We start from the raw sequence: 24,595 nt of genomic DNA on the forward strand, positions 1-24,595 counted from the left end.
AAGAAAAATTCGATCACTTGCATTTATTTACTGCTTTTTACTTCATAACAATAGACAAAAAAAATGCAGACCCCTAAAAGTAAAGCACTCAAACACATTCTTAATTTTACAGGTAAGAACTATTCTCCCAGGCAGGCATCTACCCATGTATTTGGTGAGCTCAGGGCTTTAGACTAGAGTTTGACCTAACAGCAATTTTTTGTACTACAGCTGAATTGAGCCCAAATTTTTCATAGCTGATATATTTCACCACTCACTATTGTCAATACATACCTTGAGCAACTCCACCAGTTTTAATTTAATTCCAGAAATTTATATTAATTTTATAATTATTTATATGTAAGTATATTAAGATCATTCATTTTCTTCTGAAATTAAGCTTTCTCTAGGGCGGAACTGAACATCTGCAGCACTGTAGGAACCTTTTGGCCAACAGAGATAGTTCAGGCTTTCCATCAAAGGTGATGCAAAATGAGTTACCCACAGCGGACTTTGGTTGTTTGTTGTAGGTATCAACATGTTGTTCTCTGTGGTATTTTTAAGAGCTCCAAGTAGTAAAGGGCTTTTACCGCTTCAAAAAACAGAGAAGTTAAGAAGCCCTGAGTAGTGTGGTCTGATTGCTGGCTCTTTAAAACAGCAAGAAGAATAAAAGTCACTACTGTGCCAGTAATTCTCTCTGATGCATATACTCCTTTGTGTAGGTTGTAATTGGTTGGGTGGATTGCATTTTGTAACAACAAGAAGAAAAATGATTAGCAGTTATATAAATAAACTCAAGAACATTTTAGAAACAGGAATTCTTTCTTTTTTTTTGTACATTAATTAATTTACATGCCCATTGTCTTTACTGCTTAAAAATTTGTTTCAGTCAAGTTGCCATATGGATTATAATCTACCCTACGCTTAAAAAACGAAAAGGGTTAAGAGTCGTAGTTTGTATTTGAGAAATATGGTCTCTGCATAATCTAGAACTGCAGCTGCAGCATGAATTAGCAGGGCTAAAAACACTGTGATTGCTAAATTACAAATACAATGAATCATGATTGCTAAGCGGGGGGGGTGCATTCGTTATCAAACCGTGCCAATGCTGCACGCACCCAGCGCAAAGCAGCTAAATGAACTGCTCTTCCTAACAGGCTGTGATTACTGGCATGGCACAGATGGTGCTGCTTTCTAGTCAGAGAAAGACTGCTAATTATTATTTATCTTACCTTCCTACACTTGAGTTGTTGGAGTGTCTGGTAAATTTTAACTGCCAGGAAAGATCTCAGTAACAATAATTTCAAATTAATGCATGGCTCCCCACTGTCACCACCCCAGCTACCGTGGTGATTTTTATGATCATCACACTTTAAAGTTTGGACGTATTGCCCGACACATTTTATGCAGAACTAAGACGACAGTTCTGCATAACAAAAGACAGAAAGAACTCATACAGAAACAAACTTGTCCTCGATTTTTGTTACGTGAACATACTGGACATTTTTGTCTGCTCTTCCATATTTTATAATTTCATTAAAATAATTTAAACTGTTTTTTATAGCTGTCTGTCATCTGACTAAAAACCTGATTTCCAACACAGAAAATCATTACTACATCTCATCAGTCTGTTAAGAGAGGAACCTGGCGTATTGTTAGGCTTTCTGTGCATTTGCAATCAACAGGGAAAATCAGCTTAATTTTTAAGTGGTGTATGCACCCTGCTGTGGCAGCAGGATGCTGTAGTCAAAATGGAAAAAATACCCTTCAAAAGAAACACTTTCTTTTTTCCTAAGTTAGTCAACTTTGTATGGTCAGGCAACTGAACAAAGAGCCTCTTCTCAAAATTTAGAGGCTGCTTTGCTGCAGTATTGACATCTGTTCTTTTAGGCCTTCTAGCCGAGAACAAAAATGTACCTTAGCCTTGTACTTTAAATTCGAACATTTTCAGATTGATATACAGAGCCTTATGCATATGTGATCTAGATATCTAATTGACTCTAACAAATGAAACAGTCAAACAGCAGAAAACACAGCTGAAAAGCCTAGCACAGTGGAAAGTTGAGAGGAACATAAGCAAGAAGTACTGTCTTGATTTTTATGGATTGTATATTATGTGTTTTAAGAGTGAATGGTGTGTGATGGTGTCTTTTCCTCATGATATTTTTAACATTTGTCAGACAGAAATCAATTAATTCAAACTAGAGATGTTACACAGTAGTCTATGGCAAAATAAACAAAAAAACCTCTCAAAATTATGTGCAATGTTAAGTTTCAGAAAATAATAGTAACAACATAACTGTAGAGTGATTCAGTCTTTGTATCTGCGTTTCTAGATATGCAGCCTTTGGATCAGGAGGCCTTTCCAGATGTTCCACTTCTCACTGATCACAACTCGTATATCTCCTACACTGAAGGAAAAGCTGGAAAAAACTTACAACTCTTCAGAAACACCGTCTTCATACAGTATGCTGTTGGTCCGTGCTGCTGCTATTACGTGCTACAGGAAAGCTGTAGAGCTGAGAATGCTCACTGACAAGCTCATAGCAATTTGTGAACCTCTTGGTTGTGAACATTGCTCCAATAATAGAGTAAACTCTGTAAGGCCATTTTTGTCTTCTGAACATTTAAGAGAATTTCAGAAGTGACATCCTTCCCTGAGGCTGGCAAATTTCCTTCTCTGTTTTTGCAGACAGAGAAATTCAGAGAGCAATATTACAAATTTTTAACACACATATAATGGGGAAAAGATTAGTAAAGGGGTTCCTAGTCCCAAAGATGTACTAGACTGTTTGTCAGCTTGGAAAGTAATGCACATACATGTAATGCCTTAAGTGCCTTCTGATAGAACATCCTGGCTTGTATCAGCAATCGTGTGGCCAGCTGGAGGAGGGAAGTGATTGTCCCCCTGTACTGGGTGCTGGTGAGGCCACACCTTGAGCGCTGTGTCCAGTTTTAGGCCCCTCAGTACAGGAAGGACACTGAAGTGCTGGGGCGTGTCCGAAGGGTGGCAACAAAGCTGGTGAAGGCTCTAGAGAGCCCTCGAATACTGTGTGAAGTTTTGGGCTCCTGCCTACAAGAAGGACATTGAGGTGCTGGAGCGTCTCCAGAGGAGGGCAGTGAAGCTGGTGAAGAGTCTAGAGCACAAGTCCTATGAGGAGCAGCTGAGGAAACGGGAGTTGTTTAGCCTACATAACAGAAGTCTCAGAGGAGACCTTATCACTCTCTACAACTGCCTGAAAGGAGGTTGTAGTGAGGTGGGGGTCAGTCTCTTCTCCCAAGTTACAAGCAATAGGATGAGAAGAAATGGTCTCAAGTTGTGCCGGGGGGGTGTCTACGTTGGACATTAGGAAAAATTTCTTTACCCAAAGGGTTGTCAAGCATTGGAACAGGCTGCCCAGGGGAATGATTGAGTCACCATCCCTGGAGGTGTTTAAAAGACACATAGATGTGCTGCTTAGGGACATAGTTTATGGTGACCTGGCAGTGCTGAGTTAATAGTTGGACTTGATGATCTTAAAGATCTCTTTCAACCAAAACAATTCTATGATTCCTTGGTATGTTTTCTAGAGAATCTGGGCTGATTTCCATCTGTGGAGTACTTGTCAAGGGATTTGATGATGGGAAGCCCACAGCAAGAGGAAGATGTGCTGATGAAGAGCAGCCATTCTCAAGTCATACAGAACATGTAAGGCTAGAGTTGGGTCCTGGATAGATGAGAAGTCAAGTCAGCGATCTGCTGTGGACTGACTCTACCAAAAAGCCTATTGTGCTGGATATTTTTAAAAAATATAAACATGACAGCCTATGAAGTGGTAGCTTCTGAAGTCTTGATCTGGCAAGATGCTTAAATGGGCACTGAAATCTGCAAACTGAAAAAATGAACTACCAAATTTGTGTGCTATGTTGAATCAGGAATACTAGGAAAGTCGATCAATTTTTCAAGGAGCTATAACACATTTCTTTAAATAGTGTAAGTTTACTTTAAAAGTTCTTTCATTTGCCTCATAAATAGAGATTAAATAAGGAGACCGTACAGTTGAGGAGTTTATGGGACTAGATATAAAAGTATGAGTCCTGAATTCTACCAGCTTGTCCTTTCAGAGACAGAAAAACAAAAAATGGGATGGAATGTTGCTTTCTAGTAGTACAGCCAGAGCTGCATCTCCACAGACAGCGGTATTACCACTGAAATGGCACGTGCTGCTTAATCTGGATGAAAGGACATTTGTTAGGGCTTTTTGTTGAAGTTGATTCTACCACACAACTGATGAAAACTAACGAAGAACACTTTTTGTGTTCATTCTTCCATCAAAGTATGAAGCTTTCCCGCACTGCTTCTCTGGTATAATATCAATATGATACAGATTCTCTACAGGCTTGAAATATTCAGGTATTCAAGTAATGTAGAATCTGATTTTAGAAAATCCTTTCTTCATAATTCAAGAACGGCACGACTTGGCAATATTTAGCCATACATATTCTCTAAATTGTAAATGTGTCAAACCACGTATGATGCGACGTTTGTGTATATAAATAGGGTTTTGTTCAGGTACAATCAGATGCAATAGATCCCATCTGTGAGGAACAAGCTACTGCCTTTCTGTATAATAAAGCAGGAAGTTCTAATTTGATGTCAAACAAACATACGAATTGCTAATATTCAGTTGAGCCATATTTCAGTTCTAGTGATAAGGTTGCTAATGCTACCATAATCATTCACAGTATTATAAACGTTTTGCAAGTTGGTGGAGCAAATAGATTATTGTGTAAAATAGATAAAAATAATTAGGCATGTCAGTTCTCTCAAGCCTGTTAAATAGAGCAATCAACACATTTTGTTAAATAGGTCTCAGCTTACATTTAATGATGCCCCCTCCCTTATTTTTTAGTGTAAAAACCTGCATCTAATTGCCTTCTGAAGCAGACATAAAGGTTGATGCATCTACTACAGTTGTGTAAGTGTAACACTATTTACTAGTTTTGATTAGTTGTATTTGTAAAGCCTGTGAAGCTTCAGTCTTTAGAAATAATGAAATGGCTTTACAAGTTACAGAGATGTCTGCCTGTTGATTTTGTATGCAGAGGGAATGACACAGGTTTGAGCAAAATTCGCATTGAAATTATTTTATTTCTGAGGCTAAAGACACCAAAGCAGACACATTCTTCCTGCTCCCTGTCAGCAGTCCTGTGCCTAAGAGCGATGCCTTGTTTTACGCTCATAACCACTCACTCCTGTGGACAGACTAAGTCAGTAGACACTGAATGTTTACCCTATCAGACACTGAATTCACTTGGGTGAAAACAAAAAGCTCATTTATAGGTAAGAAATACATTCTTCCCTATGTATTTTTTCCCATGTTCCACATAACTCGTGTTCAAGAGTTTTCTCTGCAGTTTCCATTTTTTCATTTCTCCCATTACATTACTTAAAAGAAACACAACGTGGAAAACAAGTAGCTGAAATTATCTAGAACATAGTTTCTCAGAAGGAGACGAGTACAAGAGAAAATAAGAAATTACTTACTCTTTTTCCAGGTGGACCGGGTGGACCAGCTTCACCTGAAGGACCTGGTGGACCCTGCAATGGAAAATGGTAAAGCTCAGTGGCAACAAAGGATAAAGCTATTATTATCTTTATTAAATGCAACAAACATCTGCAATATGTTGGCCCCTTTCAATAGGTGGAAAGTAAGTACCATAAATTCATACAGAGATGTATACTTGCTTATTCAACAAAACCTCTTTTAGGGTGCTCTTTTGAAATATTTAACAGCTTTTGTTACTGTACATAATGCAATCATTCTTTTTTCCCTTCCTGTTTGCAACAAAACATTTTAGACTAGAAGGTGGCTGCACAGAAGTACCATAAGGTCTTCATCAACTGCCTAATACTGTTAAAAAGTTTCTTGCTTTTGCAGGTGCTGAAGTTGTTACTTTTGCTAATATTTTACACTAACATTTTCTGAGTTAGCTGCTTTCCCTTGAAAAATCTTTTGTGCACTAATAGCTATTTGGCTACTCCCTCTTGGTAAGCTGCGATACTCTTAAATACTTCAGGGTTGCTGAATGTTTGGTAGGCTTTTCTTCAGGAACACAACACTCTAAAAGTACTTACTGTTAAGGAAGACATACAGATACTAATTTCCTGAAGTTTGCAGGAAAACCCCAGTTTATAACTTACTTCCAACCCTATGTACTAGCATTTTTTTATTTTCAAACTACTGTATAGGATAATTCCCTGATAATCGGAATTTCCAGAGCTAGAAAGAGACTTTCCAAAATGGAAATCCTATCTTTTTGCAGTAATAAAAAAAAAGTTTTAATATGGGAATCTATAGAAATATAAGACCTTTGATGCTTAATATGGGTATTACTCTGACACTTCTTAACTTTCTTAAAGCAGAAACATTAAGATTTTGCTTCATTTCATCCAGTCAGCTAATGAGGATTATTTGGCCACAGCATTCCTTTCTTATGCTCAGATCTGCTCTATTTTTAGTGCTCCTCAGCAGCTCCAGCACAAATCCTTAACACACCATTTGTTTCTACTTCTGAAAGAAATTGAGCTCTTGCTTCTGATTGAAACTATAATATGGGAGGTTCTATCTCTGCAAAGAAATAAATAGATATTTTCAGTATAACAGAAAAAGCATCCACTTAAAAATATTTTAAGGAGTATGAATGTATAGAAACCACTGATTCAGGAAAAACTGCTTTGCATAGTAGAAAACATGCAGCTGAAATAAAATGACAGAAACAACTCACAGGTTGACCAGGATCACCATCTTCGCCCTTCTCTCCACCAACACCATCCTGACCCTACAGAATTCATGGGAAAATAAACAAAATACAAAATTCAGCTATATTAAGTAACTTGTTTCATATATGAATATAAGAGCACTATTTTTCTACAGAGCATTTTCCTAAGGACACTAGTTTCCAAAACTTTTTAAGGATTTCTAAACCTTTTTTAAGCCTCAAGAAATACATGAACAGAAAAGCAACAGATCTTAGAGGCAACACCTCATCCCCAGGCAAAGAAGAGGCAGGATTAACAACATGTTAGTGCAAACCAAGACTAGGACCTAAAACTACTTTTTTTTAAAGTAAACTTACAGCTGGACCAGGTTCCCCAGGGGGACCAGGATCTCCAGGAAAACCAACTGGGCCCTAAATAAATCAGGAAAAAAACATGGAATGTGTCATCCATTGACAAGCAGGTAGCCATCATCACAAATATTTTAGGATGCATATAATGAATTTAGTTCAAATGTAGAAAATTATATACAGTTCTATACGTAGCACAACTTCAGCCGTGTTCCACAGTGCTTTGTGTTAAAATTATTAAGCTCACTTACCGGGTTACCCTTAGGCCCATCATCACCTGGAGGTCCTTTCGCACCAGGTGGTCCAGCTGCTCCAGGTGGACCAGCCTCACCTTTTTCTCCCCTTTCACCCTTTGGACCCTGTAGAAAACATATGACAAAACTGTTTTTCAGACCCAGGCAATGTTGCTCTCAATAAATGCTAACGTGAATGGAAAACTAGGAGCCTCAGACTGGATAATCTGTAAATCTCAGGTTGAGTGCCAACATCTTCACTCAGTTTGCATCAACGAACTATCTTCAGAGAGAAAAACATGCATGTCAAAAGCAATACTTTTAGAAGAAAAAACAGGTACTCTTTTAGGAAGTCTTCAGCTTTCTCCTGTAGCTGTTAGTACAAGATGTGGCTATAATTATATGGAAAAACAACAGCATTTTCAAGATGAAAGTTCTTCACTGAAGATTTAAAGAAAACATACACAAGTACACAGGTAATCCGATTAAATGCTTTCTAACGTAAGCAGATATCTTTGTTCACTATAATAAAGGTTAATAATAACACAAAACCAAAGTACTTACAGAAGTTCCAGATTCTCCAGGAGGTCCAGGGTTACCAGCTTCTCCAGGTTCACCCTGTAAATGTGTGAGGATAAGTTGATGAGTCATTAGGGAGAACTTCTATGAATTCCCATTCTTATGCTTATTCATATGAGCAGCTTACAAGAATTGTCTTTTATTTGGTCTACCTGAAGGGAGGGTTGAGTTACATATGGTTTTGCAGAACTGAAATCTGAAATTTTAGAGAAAATATATCAAACTAAACTTTTCATGAGCCAGGGAGACTAACCTTCCTTTGGGGCTTTGGAAGAGTTTCCCCTTTATTATCCCATATATTGCAAATTTCCTGTTTGTCATCTTTCTTTCTAATCACAGAAATGCCAAAGAAGTGTAGCAACTGTGTATATTTTTTTCTCTAGAAGATACGTTTTGCCTGGAAGCAAGTTCTACAAATGAGAGAATACTAACTGGAAATGAATGTCAACAGAGTGAAGATATTACTCTATAGCTACTGATAGAGTAAAAAATTAAAAAAAGAAAAACGTAAGGATAACAAAATAGCGTAACACAGTAAACCTTTAACCACAGCCCACAAAGGTGCACAATATATATTTGCTGGGGATGGAAATAGTTCAGTGAAGCAGATGGCTTTGAGGATGACACCATGTGAAGAAAATTTGTGCAAGTCAAAGATCATACACTATTAAGTGAACATTTAAGGTAATTCAGTCTCTTTTTGAGCTAATGTGCACTATTAGCTCAAAGACATTCTTTGCAATTGTTCATTTTAAAGTTTAGTTATGACTGATTATTTTCTAGCTCAGTGGTCTGATAAATAAACCTTTATAGAAAACAACTCCGTTAGTAAAATAGGTAGCTATTAGAATCACAGACGCACAAATCTGCAAAAGGGTAACAGAATCTGCTTTGTGATTGTCATGGAGTGCTGAGATAAGAACTACATATTTTTATTCCAAGGGATTTCTCAGTGTAACTGATAATGTTTTTTTCTTTCTCCGATTCTTTTTCCAAACAAAATGAACCTTGCCAATAGTTATGCCTATAAACAAGAGTACTTCAAGGCTGAAAATGCATTTCACTAAATCCCTTCTACTGAACTCAAACACAGATTTGGAATAAATTGATGTATCCTTCAAATCCCGTATGACTTGCACACCCCTCTTCAGTCTATGACAATTCAATTAATACAACATGCATGTCTGTCATTTCCATGCGGACAGGATAAAAGCATAAATCATAAAATACTACAAATCTTACACTGTAAATACTGAACTTGTTTCACAGAGGCTGAAGGCAGCACGATGACCTTACTGGGACCAGAATTTGGCCCGATGTAAATATTACATTAGATGAACTGAAGAAGATCTGAGTATGCAATGGAATTCCAGAATAGCATAATTACTGGATAGCCACATTAGCAACATTAAAATGTCCTTGAGAAGGGGAACTTTTAAAGGATGATTTTGCCTTTAGAAACTGTGGTATGTTTTATTAGACATGCTTTAACGATCCCTTTTAGTACTTAGTATTCATTTCCTTCTGTGATACAACATTCATTAAAAAAAAATCTAGTGGACACTTCAGGTCAATAAGCGTTCAGTATGATTTCTAGGAAAATTCATAATCTTAATTTTCTTACCCTCTGCACAGGGTATACCAAATCTGCAGCATCAGTAATATCGGGGTTTTTTTGTCCTTGCCTACTATCAATCAAATTAGATTTATGTAGCAACTGAGAATGAGGTGTGGAATTAGCTAACCAACTGATGTTATTCAAGTTAGTAGGTTGTCTCTAACAGAGTCCACAATACAGACCATCTCAGCAGCTGTCCCCACTGCAGGACTAATGAACTGAGTGATATTTGGCACTGATTGTGCCAAATCTTGCCTGATAAGACTTGTGCCAGTATAAATACCTTATAAGCTTCTCAGAGAGTAAGTTCTTTTTTTGCCTTTCTGCCAAATAATAGAGTAATTTATGATGATATTCATTTGATTTGTAATCCACTCTTTACTCTTCCCATTGACAAACACATCTTCATTTTACGTTACCATGCAACAAGAGAGGCTTTCTCTGACATACTGAGCCATACTTGGAGACAACAGGGGAACACTGTGCTCCTGGGATCTTAGGGGTCCCCGCTACAGCACGCATGTTGAAATTGGCAGGCAGTCAGTCTGTATGAGCTCCGTGCGTAGTCACACCCCAGAAAGCAGCATTGTGGAAGACAGCAAAATTGGAAAGGCTAGAAGATGTCAAGATATTCCCTTTAAAGGGCATCTGTGAAAGTTAAAGTTTCATCTCCCATTAATACTTCTAAATCACTGCTCTATTAAAAATGTGACTTTTCCCTCTATGCAGTCCTTTGTTTTTGTGACACTGATTTTTGTATTCCAAATGTTAGAAACTATGAAAGGTTGTACTTGTTTTAGACAGCTGTTAAGGGAGTTAAACAATCTTTTGATAGAGAAGATTGTAGCTGATGCAGAGTGCATATTTATAGCTACTAAAATGGTGCAATCAGTAGGATATCGTTTGCCCTTGTCTTTCTGTGCACAGGATGATACTAATTCAGAATCCAGTGCACCTTCTTCATGGAAAATACCTCATGTTCTTCTGCGAAATATATTTTATGCTTTTTTTTCCACCACTGGAATTTTTTCCTCTTTTGTTATCAGGTCAGATCTTTTAAAAGTTAGTGTGGTCTGTCTTAGGCAAAGCCTTCCTCTGACAGAATTTCAACAAGCAAAAACAGATATTCTCAACTATGAAGAAACGTTATTTAACAGACGTTTAATTCTGAAAACCACCTTGGATTAAGCAAGCAGAATGATTTCTGTCAGGATAAGGACAGTGGTTTAGAAGACCACTGGCTTCCTAATATTATGATCCGTTCTAAAGAACTGTCCATACGAAGCACAGAGTGAATGGAAGGCTGCCACCTTTTGGTTAAACTCTCAGATGTGATTTCTTTTGTAAGAATGAGACAACTGACTGGGTTGTGAAAAGGATTCAGTTACACTTTTGCTCCTTATTGCCATCTGCATAAAAGAGAAAAAAAGTAAGAGAAAACTTGTGACTGTAGAAGACAATCCCTTTTCACCTAAGTATGCACATGTGACGTGCATTATGGCTTTGTGGAGAGCTAAGTTTTATCAAGAGCCAAATTCTAAAGCTGTGCTATATTTTCTGGAAGGGCTCATGTTTACAAGCATGTTGGAAAGACGGAGGAGGATGAGAAGAGTTCACAGTCAGTGAGTCATGTAAAGTTATTAAAAGTAATTTGTTAGATATTCACATAGCATAAACACATCTTGATTAAGTAGCTTAGCAATTGTCCACACACAGGTGTGTGGGGAAACGTAAAGATGTCCATGCAAACTTATCAGACATGGTTTTAAACTTGGGAACAGAACACTCAATTGGTTTTGTCCTCTCACTTCCATCTGCAGAATAAATCAATGACTGATTAAGCATGTAAATTGCTGATTTCACTTGTTTACTGTGTGGGACTCATTAGTGTACTATTTTGAAAATTATTTTAGAATGATATAATAAGAAGAAGTATAAACCCAGGTGAATGCAGTAGTTTTCTAACATCAGACCTTTTCATACAGTGAAACAGATCTAAACTGAGAGGCTACAGAAAGAATGTTTAGGTTCTGCAGATACTCATTTTGCATTACGCATTGACTCTGCCAGTTTAACGCGTACTGTGGAAAGGAGAAAAAGTGGAAGAACGGCACAGTACTCAGGGCAGTTATCACAGATTAACCTAAATTAGAGAGGCACGTTTATTTTATTAGGCTTTGTGGAAGAGAAGTGTGAGGTTAATGTTACTTGTTCTGTTTCCTCTCTGTGTTGTAAATTCTAATGTAATGTAAAACATCTAAGGCCCAGTTTTGAGAAGTCATGAGCAACTTACTGGGTATGTAGAATATCTGCATATTAGGCCTTTGATATAAAATTAGAGATAAGCATATGTTGGTACATTTTGGTTTTCTGCTTTTTCTAAAATATAAGCACATCAAAAAGAATATATCTGAGTGGAAGCTGGATTTAAGCGGTTCTAGTTGAGTGTAAGTCTCAAGACTTCTAGACAGCTCCATGGAGGCTACAGGCATTAATAATGCAAGGCTACATGCACATTTGTACTGCAGATGTCTTTGAACATTTAGGCCTTTTTGTGTACAGCAGAGAAAACAACAAGCTAGTTAAAAATACATGTCATAGAGGGTGACAAAAATTGTTTGTAATTTGCCAAAAGATAAGAGGGCTTTGAAACTCCAGTATAAAAGATAAAGTATCTCCTAGTCTAGCCATCCAAATATGAAAATGAGCAAATCTATTTTACTCCCCAACAGTGACAGGGAGGATAACCAAAATGTTTTTCCACACTCTACAATCAGCCCTATATTGCATTATATCTGCAGTATGATATGTCTTTGCTGAAAGGGATGCAGAGGCCAACGCATGCTGATGTAATAAGGAAAACACTAGGGAAAAAATACGTGGGAAGAAAAGGAGAAAATGCATGTTTTGTTTAAAGGCATGAATTGTCCTCTTATTGTGAGAACTCCTCCTGACAAAACAACTCTATGATTTCCAGGCTTGCAGAATTCATTAAATGGAACTGAACTGAAGAAGGAAGATATCCTAACTAGGAAAAAAACCCTGCTATGTACAAAAATTTGATGAGGAGGAAAATAATTCAAATAAAGAAAATCTTGCAAAATAATATATTTGGAAGCTTCTCTACGTGAATGCAGAGAATATGGGAAATGAGCAAGAGGATATAAAAATGACAACCAGTGATAAACAGTCTGAATTTCATATTATTGAATTAAATTTGGTGAGCTGGTTATCACAAATAGCAATTCTACACCACACAGAAGAGTCACAGGGAGAAAAAAAGGAGTAAGGAGTTCAATATAAGTCAATGCGTTTACAAAATCACTGGAATATAATTGGATCAAGAAACAGTAAAAATGGAAGAGGTGATTGAAACCAATGGCAAAAGTCCTATTGACTTCAATGGGCCGTAATATTATACAAGGTGTTTTTTTAAAGCAGTGACTATAATGGATGCAAGAGAAGAGCCCCAAAGAGGAGATATAAGGACTCCCTGAAACAACACCTCAGCCTAGGCCATACTGACCACCATCAGTGGTCCACCCTGGCCTCCCATCGGGAGATCTGGAGACACACCATCCATAACGCTGCTGCCTCCTTTGAGAGCACACGTAGAATCAGTCTCGAGGAGAAAAGACAGCGCAGAAAGAACCGTGCCTCGACTACCACCCAAGGAGACCTTCCGCTGTGCTCTTTGCAGCCGGACTTGCCTATCCCGCATTGGCCTTTTCAGCCATCAGTGCGCTTGCAGTGAGCGTGGGGAAAGCCCTTCCCAAATCTTCGTCCGCAAAGCCTAGCCATGATGATGATGACCCTGCACGTAGTGTTCTCATAATAAACATTTTTCTCTGCACCCTAGTGCTCACAGGGAGGATTCTTCTTCCCACCAGTGCCTGTTTTCTGTATTCCAGACTTTCCCAAGCAGGTCCCCGATGAGGTCAGTCTGCTCTCCTGAAGTCCAGAGTAGCGAGCTTGCTGTGTGCCCTCTGCTCCGCTGCAGATCTTCAACTCCACCATTTGACAGTCACTGCAGCCAAGGCTGCCCTTATGCTTCACATTCCCCACCAGCCCCTTCTTCTTGGTGAGAACAACGCCCAGCATAGCACCTCTCCTCTCCAGTTCCTCTATCACTTGGAGAAGGAAGTTATCACCAATGCATTCCAGGAACATCCTGGATTGCTTATGTCCTGCTGTGTTGCCCCTCCAACAGGTCATTGACATAGCGGGCGACACTCCCTCCTCCTGTCCACTGCCTATCATTTGTTTACCGCTGACAACATGAGATAATAGCTTGTATTCTTAACATTCCAGATAGAGGGCTATATGATATCCTAAGCTATACAAGTGTAAAATGAAAAAGACTTAAAGCCAATAATGTTAAATGTAGGCAACAAACTATGTAGTTAAGGAAATAGCTACAACCTTACTTTAATCCTTCACCTGAAAACTACCTTTTCTGCTCCAATGCTTTTCCCTCTGATTGTTAAATATTTTTGTGATGTAAAATATGAATTAAAAAAGACCAGCTGTGGTATTTCAGCCATTAGGAGTACAGCTAGTTCACTAAGAACAATTAGTAAGTCAATGAAGGATACTTGGGAACTGTAATATAGCTATATAGGTCCAAAGAAGAATCAAAATGTATATTCATATTCCTATTCCAATGTTTTTCTCTTTCTAGGAGATTATTATCAACACTCACCTTTTCACCAACACCTCCAACAGATCCAATTGAACCTGGGGGGCCTTGAGGACCCTAGAATGATAAAAGATGACAGTTATCTCAAATATAGTTTTCCCAAATATAGTGCTTATTACTGAATTACTGAGAGAAGTAAAATAGGTTAATTCTTACATCAGCTCCATTCGGGCCCTGGGGACCTCTTGGACCTGGGGGACCAGGTGGACCCTGTATGAAAAAGACAATTTGATATAGTTACAGTCGTAAAGTATAACTCCAGTGGGGCTTTTTCAGCCAATGAAAATTAATATACTTAATTTGTAGAGGACTTTTCATCTTCACAGTGCTATGAAAAAAAAAACCAAAACCCAAAAAACAACAGCAGAGGTTGGATTGTCACCCATCGCATGAGTTCCCAAGATGACAGGGGTTCCAGGCTGTGTTGTACAGTAACTGAGCTGGAAATGATCTGATGCTTAGGACTCCTAAGGATTGTTTTCCTGCATTGTATTTTCCCTGCAGGTTACCTGCACACACATTCCAATGTGCAAAGACCTTGGAGTAGCTTATATGTCTGCCAACAGCCCTGTGACAGTATTGCACCATGGTGCCTGCAGATGGGCAATATCAAAGCATCCAGGCTTGACAGTGTTGGAGGCAAATGTATACCACAGATAGCTCGCATCTGAGTCAGAACCAGCCAAGAAGGCGTTCGGTCAACAGGATAAGAAGATGGAAAACGTAGTCTCAAGATCACCCGGAGAAACAGCTAAACATAGCCAAATACTGTTTACCATCTTCTAGCCTGCAATTACCTGCCGCTAAGGTACAATGCTCTGAATTTCAGAAAAGCTGCCCTGACCCTGCCGGTGCAGTGGTCTCTCCTTTTTATCTTTCTTTCCGGACCTGCTTGTCACTGTCCTGTCTCAGAAACACATCTGCTTTGCTACCTGCTCTTCAGAGTATTTGCTGAAGTTATATAAACCTTGATATTAAAGATGAGGAGATAGATGTGCGAAAGCAAATTAAATCCCAAAGAGAGTTTATGCTACACAGAATATTTAATATACAGGCGCATTCAGGAGTATCTTATAAAATTGTGAGCTACAGGGAAAACACAATAATAGATGGACAATACTTAAGTCCTTCAGAACGACCAATGGGGAAGGAGTCTTACCATTGGGCCCACATCACCATTTTCACCCTTTTCACCTGGTGGGCCAGGCAGACCCTAAAACACATGGAAGAGAAAAGGAAACTATTAGTAGGGTGTCTGGAATGATGAGTTATAAATCAATATGAAACAACATAAACCAGATCTATATGTGAAACTTGGGAACTTGCAGGGAGGGAAACAAGAAAACAAAACCTATTTGCTTCAAAACGGAAAAAAAAAAGAAAAAGAGTTTTTTATATTACAGCAAGTGTATAGGTAGTCCTAGAATGCTTAAACCTGGTGAGGCAGAAAAGTTTTGAAAAAAAAAAAATGGACACAGAAATGCTAGGGTGGCTGACTTTAAAAACGCTGCCATAAAATTCCTCATTTAAAATATTTCATTTGTGTAAGTCTCAAACCAACTGATATTTACATTTACGTAGCTTATTGCTCATTAAGCTTAAAATGTGAAGGCAAACTTTATTGAAAAACATAAACTGAAACTATATCCTAGATCTGAGAAAAATAGCAAGGCTAATTTTCACTCTTTTAAAAATACTAAAAAACAATTCACAATAAAATTGAGGAATAATTTTTTTCTGAGTTATTGTTTCTGACAATAAAGATGTTTCCAATTTCAAAGGCAATATGAATCTCCACAAGACAGATGTGTTGGTGCAGTAATGAACTGTTCATATTCCATGGAGGTTTGCAATTTTTTATAAACTTCATTGTAGGTTTTGTGAACTGCATTATGTAATAGAATTTAAAAATTGGTAGGTAGAGGTTAAGGTCTGGCTTAGTGAGAGATGGGTCAGTCCATGCATGGTGGACAGAAAGGAGACACACTGTTTAGGATATCCAAACGCTATTGCTATGATTTTCCATGTGTTAAAAGAGAGTATATATGACTCAGATTACAACGTAATGTATGAATTAGAAATAGTTTCAAAGTGTTCTGCGCTCTAATGTTAATTACATGGAAATGAATCAAAGGTCCTAAATATCTTGTTCTTCGTTTTGTTATATTTAAGCAAATTAAGCTTCTGAAAAGCAGGATTTTCAACTGTAATTCTCTGAATGCAGCACTGAGAAGACTACACTTTACTGTGTGCTTGCTTTGAGGTTTTTGTCTTACAAAACACTAATTTTACAAGGAAGAAACATGGAACTATAGGAATGTGCCATTGATGGCAGCAGTGTATGAGCATTGAGTTCTGCTAATCTTTCTTGGTATCACCGAGAAACACACTATGTTGCCAAAACCTATTGTGAAAATACAGTAAATGAGCCAGGAATTCTGTTTCAGAACATCCTACCAATCTCCTTCAGCATTAAAACTGCAATTAATACATGAATTCCATGAATATCAGATCTTTCAGTTCGTATCAACTATCATTCTTACAGGTGGAGGGTAAAATAATAAAGGAATTTACCTGCAAGCCAATAGGGCCTGGAGGACCAGGGAAGCCTCGAGGACCTTCATCGCCTTTTTGCCCAAACATCCCTTGCTGACCTCTTGGGCCTGGCTCCCCATCACCTCCCTGTTTGGAAACAGCAAAAAGCAAAAATATCACAGATCTGATAATAACAATCTCCACAGAAATGGCAGGAAAACAACTACAAGAGGGCTCAGAATCACTCCTAATGTCTTTACAAACGCATGTACACCTCCTTGATTGAGTGAAATCTGCTCCGCAAATATTATACCAGCATATGCCCTGGTTTAACGTAGGCCAAATAATACTGCACGTCTCACAAAAATTTTCCTTGAATACCTCTTCTCTTTCACATCTGCATAATCATTCCAGCTGCTGAATACCTACATATTAGTAAATATGATTAACATATAGTTCTATCAGTCTTCATGGTAGAAAATTCAAAGCCTTCTAAGTAAATTAAAAAAAAAAACCAAATAAAACCCCCCAACCCACCTGGTGTTGGGTGGATTTTAAAAAGAGATACTCCCTTTTAAATGCATTTGATGCAGAGCTTATTTTACCACTGGCTGTCATACAAACCATCAGACAAGTTCACTGAAAACATGGGCTCCATTCATCATTTACACTATTTATTTTTTAATAGTTCCTTCAAATTATTGCCCTGCTGTAAATGTGCAATAAAATAACACTGATGCAGGCTTGTTTACAATAAAAAACTGCACGTAAGGGGACAATGATAGACCTGTTAATAGTGATACTGAAATATATTTATGAGCAAAGAGCATGCAGGTCAAAGGACTTCTAAGTAACAGATGAGTTGTGGCAAGATTGGGGCTTGCTCTGAATAAGCTACTTACAGCTATACCAGGGGCACCAACAGGACCCTGGAGACCTGGTGGACCTGGAGGACCCTGCAATAAACAAACATCCAAAAGGAAAAGTTAGTGATTATGGCATCTGGAATGAGATTAAAAGCAAATACAGAGACAACCCTATTTGCACCATCAAGGTCTATTAAGCACTTCTCCATAGAAAACGTAGCATTATTCACAAGTCTTTTCCATTCCGTACAATCAGCATTTGTTTATCTCTCAAAAAATCAGTTTTCCACATTATAATAGACTTAATACTGACATTTATTGAAAGCACATTTGTCATGTTTCAGAATGTTTAAAATAAGATTCCCATGGAAACATGAATCAAAATGAAAAATATTTTTTCACAATTAAAAATATCGGACCTTTCCATGAGATCTGTGCAGAATAATTCAACTTTTAAAGCATCATCTAACAATCTATCTTTAAATTGAATGCTTGTTATTTGGACTAGTTTTTATGAAATTGCAAATGGTTTTTGCAACAGTACAAAGCTTATTTTGACCTTCAGGAGACATGAAAAAGTAAATTCTTATTGAGCACTGGGAGTCATGTTCTCTTTGATATTAAGTTTCTTTACAATAGAATGGCAAAAGATATGTCTCTGAGGAACTTAATTTTATCAGTCTCCTTACAGAATAACTTCCTAAGTTATATTGCACATAATTTAGAAATCAGTTATGCAGATGTGATGTAATAAAGATATCTAACAGTATGGGAATGCAAGATACTAGTTTATGATGGGGTTAATTTCTGTGGTAGGTTGAATCTGGTTTTTGCACCAGCTAGAGAGAGTAGACTGATAAAGAGTGAGGCTAAGAAAACATAAAACCTTATGCTTTCAGGGATAAGAGTACGCATGAATTGTTAAAAAAATAATCATATTGGGACAGACTGCTTCTACATTCTGCAGGATGCTTCCACCTGGCCCTTCATTTTATAGGGCCCAGACTGAGAGCTACACAATTGTTGGAAGGTACGTTGCAACACGGCCAGGCTCTTCTTTCGCTTGCTCTGGAGGGCAAACGGAGAGAGACTGCTCAGAACCATCAAGAAACAATCTTCAGTCAACAGAGACAGCCGTGGTAGCTGTGGATGTTTTGCAGATCAAGAGAGGGTGTACAAAACAGTAAAATTGTGCTGTCCTAGCTAGGATATGGCAACACAGGATTTTTTGGTAGGCACAGTATTGTTAAGCCCGCCAAAATAAATCCTTGTTAGTTTCAGTGGCGAGTTGAAGATGTTTCCAGCTCTTCTTAAACAGGAAAGAGATCAATTCATCTTTGCCCAGGGACCTTGCTTTAATTAGGCTGTAAACGCTCACCAAGGCTTTTGTGGGTGTCTAAGTATTGTGAATGTCTATTCTTTATGTCCTGTGATTTCAGAACTAGGTACTTACTTCCTCTTCAGAATCTTTCAGAGGTGACCAACATGGCCTTTCCTCCTTGTCCCAATATACATCTGTCAGCATGTTGAAAGGAAAGCAGATTTGAAATAAACACATTCTGAAATTGTCAGGGTTGAATGACTGCAATTGAGGGCAAATAGGATTCAACACACGTAACTTCAAATGGGGTAATGTTCACTCCAACTAAGCAGGTCTCAAGACCGAATCCTGTATTTTAAGGAAAACATATTATATTCTCAAATGCCTTAAACCTTGAGACTGAGAGGACAGGATACATTTTCAAATTATTATGCTGCAGACACTTTATTTGTAAAGCAGGTCTGCTGGAACATGCCCAAATACATTAGTACTCACTATGGGAACTGTGGTCACAGTCTAATGCTCAGCATAACTAGCTATGCTAAAATGATCTGAAATAGAAAACAGCAGCATGTGTTTTTTCTGAATTTCTCCGATGCAGAAGAATCTCTAATGCAGAGACATATCAAAGAGGAAAACAGAAGGATATGCATGTGATCACATGCAAAGCCTGAAGTGGAACTGGCCCACGACCTGCTTCATAAGCTTCCTCTGCCCTTTCCTGTAAATGCCAGATTTTGCTGAGTACACAGGACCGGTACTGCTGTGAAGCTCTTCAGGTGGACAAAGAGTTGCTGCATACATCGCTATGTATCTCACAGCTGGTTTACAACTGCAACAGCAGTAGAGTAGGAGTCATTTTCAGTTAGCTGGGAACGAGTCCATAGTTTTAAAACTGACTTTAAAGAATTGAATTTAAAGAATTGAATTTAAATTGAATTTAAAGAATTCATTTGATAAATCTATTTTGCAAAATTAACCAAAGCATTCAGCTCAGATTAAGCAGGAGTAGTTTTAGACTGAAGCAAATTTCTTTACAACTTTGTTACATGTATGTTTCTTGGAAAGCTGGGGTTTATAACAGAAGTGCTCTCTCGGCCACATGTATAATATTATATCCCTTGTGTTAACAGAGCATTGCAAATAGTTTATTATAGCACTTGTGATTTGATCTAATAAAACAAGATTGTGAAAAATATGTGTTTTCTGCACTGGAAACTGAAAAAGTATCACATAAATAACTGAAAAGCACAAGCTGTTCAAAAAAAACTCTCGTAATTTTTTTGCACGTTTTGTTGCCACATTTTTTCTAGGAAATTATCATAAAACTATGATTTGCTTGAATCTGTATGTATAAGCCATACTGTATGTATTAGCCATAAATTTGGTGTCATTTTTGGAAGCAATCTACTTTTATGATGGTCTGTAAGTTGTTAATCATAATAAGCACAGTGTTTTCAAGACACTAAATATAACCCTATGCTGAGTTCTGAGCTTTGCTAACTGTGAACACTGATGAGATGTAATAATTAAGAGAAATCTTTCTGCAATTACTTCTCCATTTTTCCTTAAGGAAAATTATTCAAGTAAAATGCCAGTTTATCTTGAAATTGAACAGAAGTGAAAACAAACCTTTTCTGATTTTTTCGGAAAGAAACCAAAATCTATCAGAAAAAAAAAATTGCTATTTATTTCTAGTTTCAAATTTTACAATGGAAAAACCTTATTTTTATATTTCTGGTCTCAATTAAAAGAGGAAGTCCTTGAACTTTAGAAACCATTTTGAAGACAAAACCATTTCAAATTAAATCAGCAGAAGCCGGATTAGTCCAAAGTCCACTAACAGGCCTAGTGATAATCTCTGAAAACTCATAGGAGCCATTTCATCTGAGGTCTTCGCTGTTCTGAAATGTTGCAATCAGTTGTGTGCTTTCCAAGAATTAGGTATTCTTTACAAAATTTAAAACTGTAATAGGAGATTTCTCTACTGATTTTTTTATATTCTTCATCATTATGGCTAATAAGCTAAAGCTGGGTATGTTCACACAAGCCACTCAGTGAAGTTAAGTTAAACAAAGTAAAAGAATGTACGTATATTTTTGGTCTCTCCCAGGTCAAATGTGGAATGGGTGCATTAAAATTATATAGAAAAGGTGCTTAGGAATGTAGCTTACCTATTTATTTTTAAATGATTCTGTGAGATCAAGAAATACAAGAAATACTAAATATATGCACGGCTTTATAAGTACAACCCTCTAGTGTTGCATTAATACTCAACGCTATTTTAAAGAAACATTTTAAAAGTGTGTCTTTGTATCCGTTCATTTATGTAGCAAGGCTACATGCATACTTCATGCATGAATACCTTTTATTTATGAAGAACAGAGGAGCAAAGGATTTGTAATGGACAAAGGATTTTGCTACTCACGTTTTCTCCCTTGTCGCCTTTACTACCTTTCTGACCTGGTTCACCAATTTCACCCTGTAATTGAAAGTTACAAGTTAAACTTCTGTTTAAAATGGTCTCCTTCACACTTAGCTGCAGTCAGTTCCACGGTAGCTTTAAAAGTTCCCTTTGATATGATTATTCTGTGTTTTATGCTGCTTCTTCAAGTGTGAAGGCCTAAAGGGGGCAATTCCGTATCGACCAACAGTATGTCATATTAATCCAGATATTGATTGCTGTACCGCAAAGGGCAACAAGGCCTGGCTTTGAAGTGTAGTGCAGCTGAGTACTAATGGAAAAAGGAAATCATGTTCCTCATGTCACCTTCAATAGGAACTTATAATGAAAGCACCTTGATTTACAGACTCATCTAACTGTATGTGACTGAACGACTGCTTCTCGCTGTAGTGCGCAAGTCTTCAAAACTTCAAAATTATTCAGATCACCAGGAAACCATGCCAGAAAAAAGTTTTCTCTATACAATAATAAAAGACAATTAATTTAAGTCACAGAAAATATTCTCTGTGGGATAATTAAGACTCACACCTCACAAAAGCGAACGTCGAAGTCCTTACCTTTACCCTACACTAACTAACAGAACACTGCAGGATCAAGCAAACATGCAAGATAATCCTTAAAGGTGCCATGTTCTAAGTTCTACCAGAAGCCAACAGAATATCTCCACTGTGAACGTATTATTTTCACACCGTCAACATATCCGAATCACGACGTTACTGAGAACATTTTACCTTACTCACTCAGCAAACCAAGTTTCTAAAATAGGTCTTGATTTATTTTGCCACACTTTGATTCTTGTTTCTTTGCCAGAATAAATGTTAGTGTACTAGTTCTTGAACACAAATCCCAATGCCCCATGGCATCTGTCCTTTAGACATCTGATTATAGAAGGGTTTTTTTATCTTTTTTGCAGTGAGTGGAGGGAGTTTGTGGGAGACAGGGTTAAGAGTTGTTTTGTTGCCATATTTACTGTGAGGAAAGTTACGACCAGAGAACTGTACTGACAGAATTTCTCACAGATGCACTAATACCAATTATAACGATTCACCTTGTCACCGTCTTCTCCGGGAGAACCACTAGGACCAGCAGGACCAGGAAGTCCTACAGGACCCTGTACTCCATCACGTCCAGCTGGACCTTGAGGACCTTTTTCACCCTGGTTTTGAAGAAAAGGAAGTGATCCACATTATTATAATGAAGATTTCAATACGGAGAATCAGATTACCAATACAAAATGAAAAAACAAATCAGAATGGAAATGATAAAAGGAAGAGAATGCATCAGAAAATTATACCAAGTAATAATAGAATTTGTGCTCTAATGCAGAGTGGCTGGGTACAAAGTTTTAATGAAAGACTGATTTGACAAGCATTTTTACTATATTCAGACCCTGCTGTGATAAAAATGGGTTTAGCCCTTCTTGGGTGTCAGAGATTATGACAATAAATGTTTTACTATTTGCTTAATTGTAAATATAAAAGGAATCAGTCAGGTATTCTGAGATGTTTAATGGGTAGAGTGGGAAAAAGTAATGAAAATTCTGTGCTAGATTTAGCAGTCTGTGATAGATTTCTGTGACTGCGATTACTTACGGGAGCACCCTTCTCCCCTGCGGGGCCTGGAGGACCCTGAGGTCCAGGACGACCTGGTAAACCAATTGGGCCAGCAGTGCCTGCTGCTCCACGTTCCCCCGGTGAACCCTGGAAAGAAATCAAAACGTGTAAGAGAATTCTGGCATAGACATGAGAACTGTTGGTGGTTTTCACGATCCAGGCCAGCAGAGAAGACACCTGTTATGGAGCGATATTCCAGCTGGCAGAAGGGTACACATTCAGTGGGTGTGCAAGTAAAGAAAAAGCCTGAAAGAACTAACCTGAAGTTCACACTCAATAGTTCTCATTCAATACTCATTTTAACTTTATTTTTTCATAAATACCCTTTCCTGAATTTGTTCATCATAACAGGAGTGTGCTTCAGCCTATTTTCAGAACTTTTTTCCCTCTGTGTTTCCAAAATACAGTAACATACTACTTTGATGAAAGAATATTCACCATATTAAAATACAGAACTAAACCACGCCACAACCCAAATTTTTAGTCAAGTTTTATGCTGTATAATGCTGTAATGATTATGTTTTTGCATTTCAATTCACCTCTGTAAAAATCTGTTGAAGTATAACAATTTATTTCATGTGTCATACGGAGAAGGCTTGGATGTACAGGTATCTTTAGGTAAGTACAGAAGTTCTTAAAAATCTAATACTGACTGCAAATTAAAGGGAAAAAGGCAGGTGCTATATGAGGAAAAAACCCTGGAATTTGGTATTCTAGAATATATTTTTAAAGACAGTAATAGCAGAGAGGAATGTTTTTTACTCTAACATCAATAAGTCTCAATTTTAAATGTCTTTGCTGTATTTCTTTAATTGTCTAAATAAGTTATTTTTTTCTATCTGAAACTACCAAAGATCCATAGTGAAAATTTAGTTTCTATCTTCTCTGTCAGTTCTTTCTTTTGAAGCTGTGTGGGGCTTGTGGCTGTTCCATAAAAAGACAACCTTTCTTTTAAATATGTCAATCTGCCACAGAACCATGAAATTAATTTCATTGGCGCCTGCATGGTTTCCATCGGATTGAGCTAACTAGACAAAATGGAGAGGATGAGTAGGTGAGTACAAATCTGCAGTGCTCTAAAAACCTAGAGGTACCTAGGCTGGATTAATTTTTTTCCTGTCTTATTTATTGCACTTTCTAAGGATACATATGGTATATACTTTTAATTAGTGATGAAGAGGAAAAAAGGAAAGGAAACAAGTTGTTCTGTCACTAAAAAACCTTTCTAAAAGGATACAAGGTAACAGATAACAGTGTAGCTTGGAACTTCTACTCAAACAAATGGAATTTCAGAATCAAAATGTTAAATTTTTATTTCTCTGTATTCTTTTAATAATTTAGTCAAAAGCCACAATGTGGAGTACAGATTTTAAATCCTTTCTGCAAGCTGGGTTAATTTCCATACAGTGATTTATAACTAAAGTTCTCTGCATGTCCTAAGCAAAGAAATGGACACCTGTTCGGAGGCACATTACAGCAAGAAAATGACAGCGCAAAAGACACTTGAATTCCTAATATCTCCTTGATCATACAGGCAGATCTTCTGTACTTGTGAAGTGGATTCATGATAGCACAGGG

At 37.6% G+C, this 24,595-nt stretch overlaps 1 protein-coding gene across 1 annotated transcript in view; it reads right to left on the reverse strand.

Moving 5' to 3' along the window:
- Window positions 1-24,595, reverse strand: part of LOC104493301 (collagen alpha-1(XI) chain) — a gene marked incomplete at both ends in the record, with an annotated part of 49,954 nt that overhangs the window by 8,323 nt on the left and 17,036 nt on the right. Inside the window, 13 exons of the mRNA XM_010135955.1 lie at window positions 5,507-5,560; window positions 6,748-6,801; window positions 7,099-7,152; window positions 7,341-7,448; window positions 7,887-7,940; window positions 14,222-14,275; window positions 14,375-14,428; window positions 15,378-15,431; window positions 16,793-16,900; window positions 17,656-17,709; window positions 21,369-21,422; window positions 22,453-22,560; window positions 22,997-23,104. Of these exons, the coding sequence (XP_010134257.1) occupies window positions 5,507-5,560; window positions 6,748-6,801; window positions 7,099-7,152; window positions 7,341-7,448; window positions 7,887-7,940; window positions 14,222-14,275; window positions 14,375-14,428; window positions 15,378-15,431; window positions 16,793-16,900; window positions 17,656-17,709; window positions 21,369-21,422; window positions 22,453-22,560; window positions 22,997-23,104 (918 nt within the window). The remainder of the gene's footprint in view (window positions 1-5,506; window positions 5,561-6,747; window positions 6,802-7,098; window positions 7,153-7,340; window positions 7,449-7,886; window positions 7,941-14,221; window positions 14,276-14,374; window positions 14,429-15,377; window positions 15,432-16,792; window positions 16,901-17,655; window positions 17,710-21,368; window positions 21,423-22,452; window positions 22,561-22,996; window positions 23,105-24,595) is intronic.

This window comes from Buceros rhinoceros, unplaced genomic scaffold (assembly GCF_000710305.1).
Source record: "Buceros rhinoceros silvestris isolate BGI_N320 unplaced genomic scaffold, ASM71030v1 scaffold14315, whole genome shotgun sequence".
NCBI classification, from domain to species: domain Eukaryota; kingdom Metazoa; phylum Chordata; class Aves; order Bucerotiformes; family Bucerotidae; genus Buceros; species Buceros rhinoceros.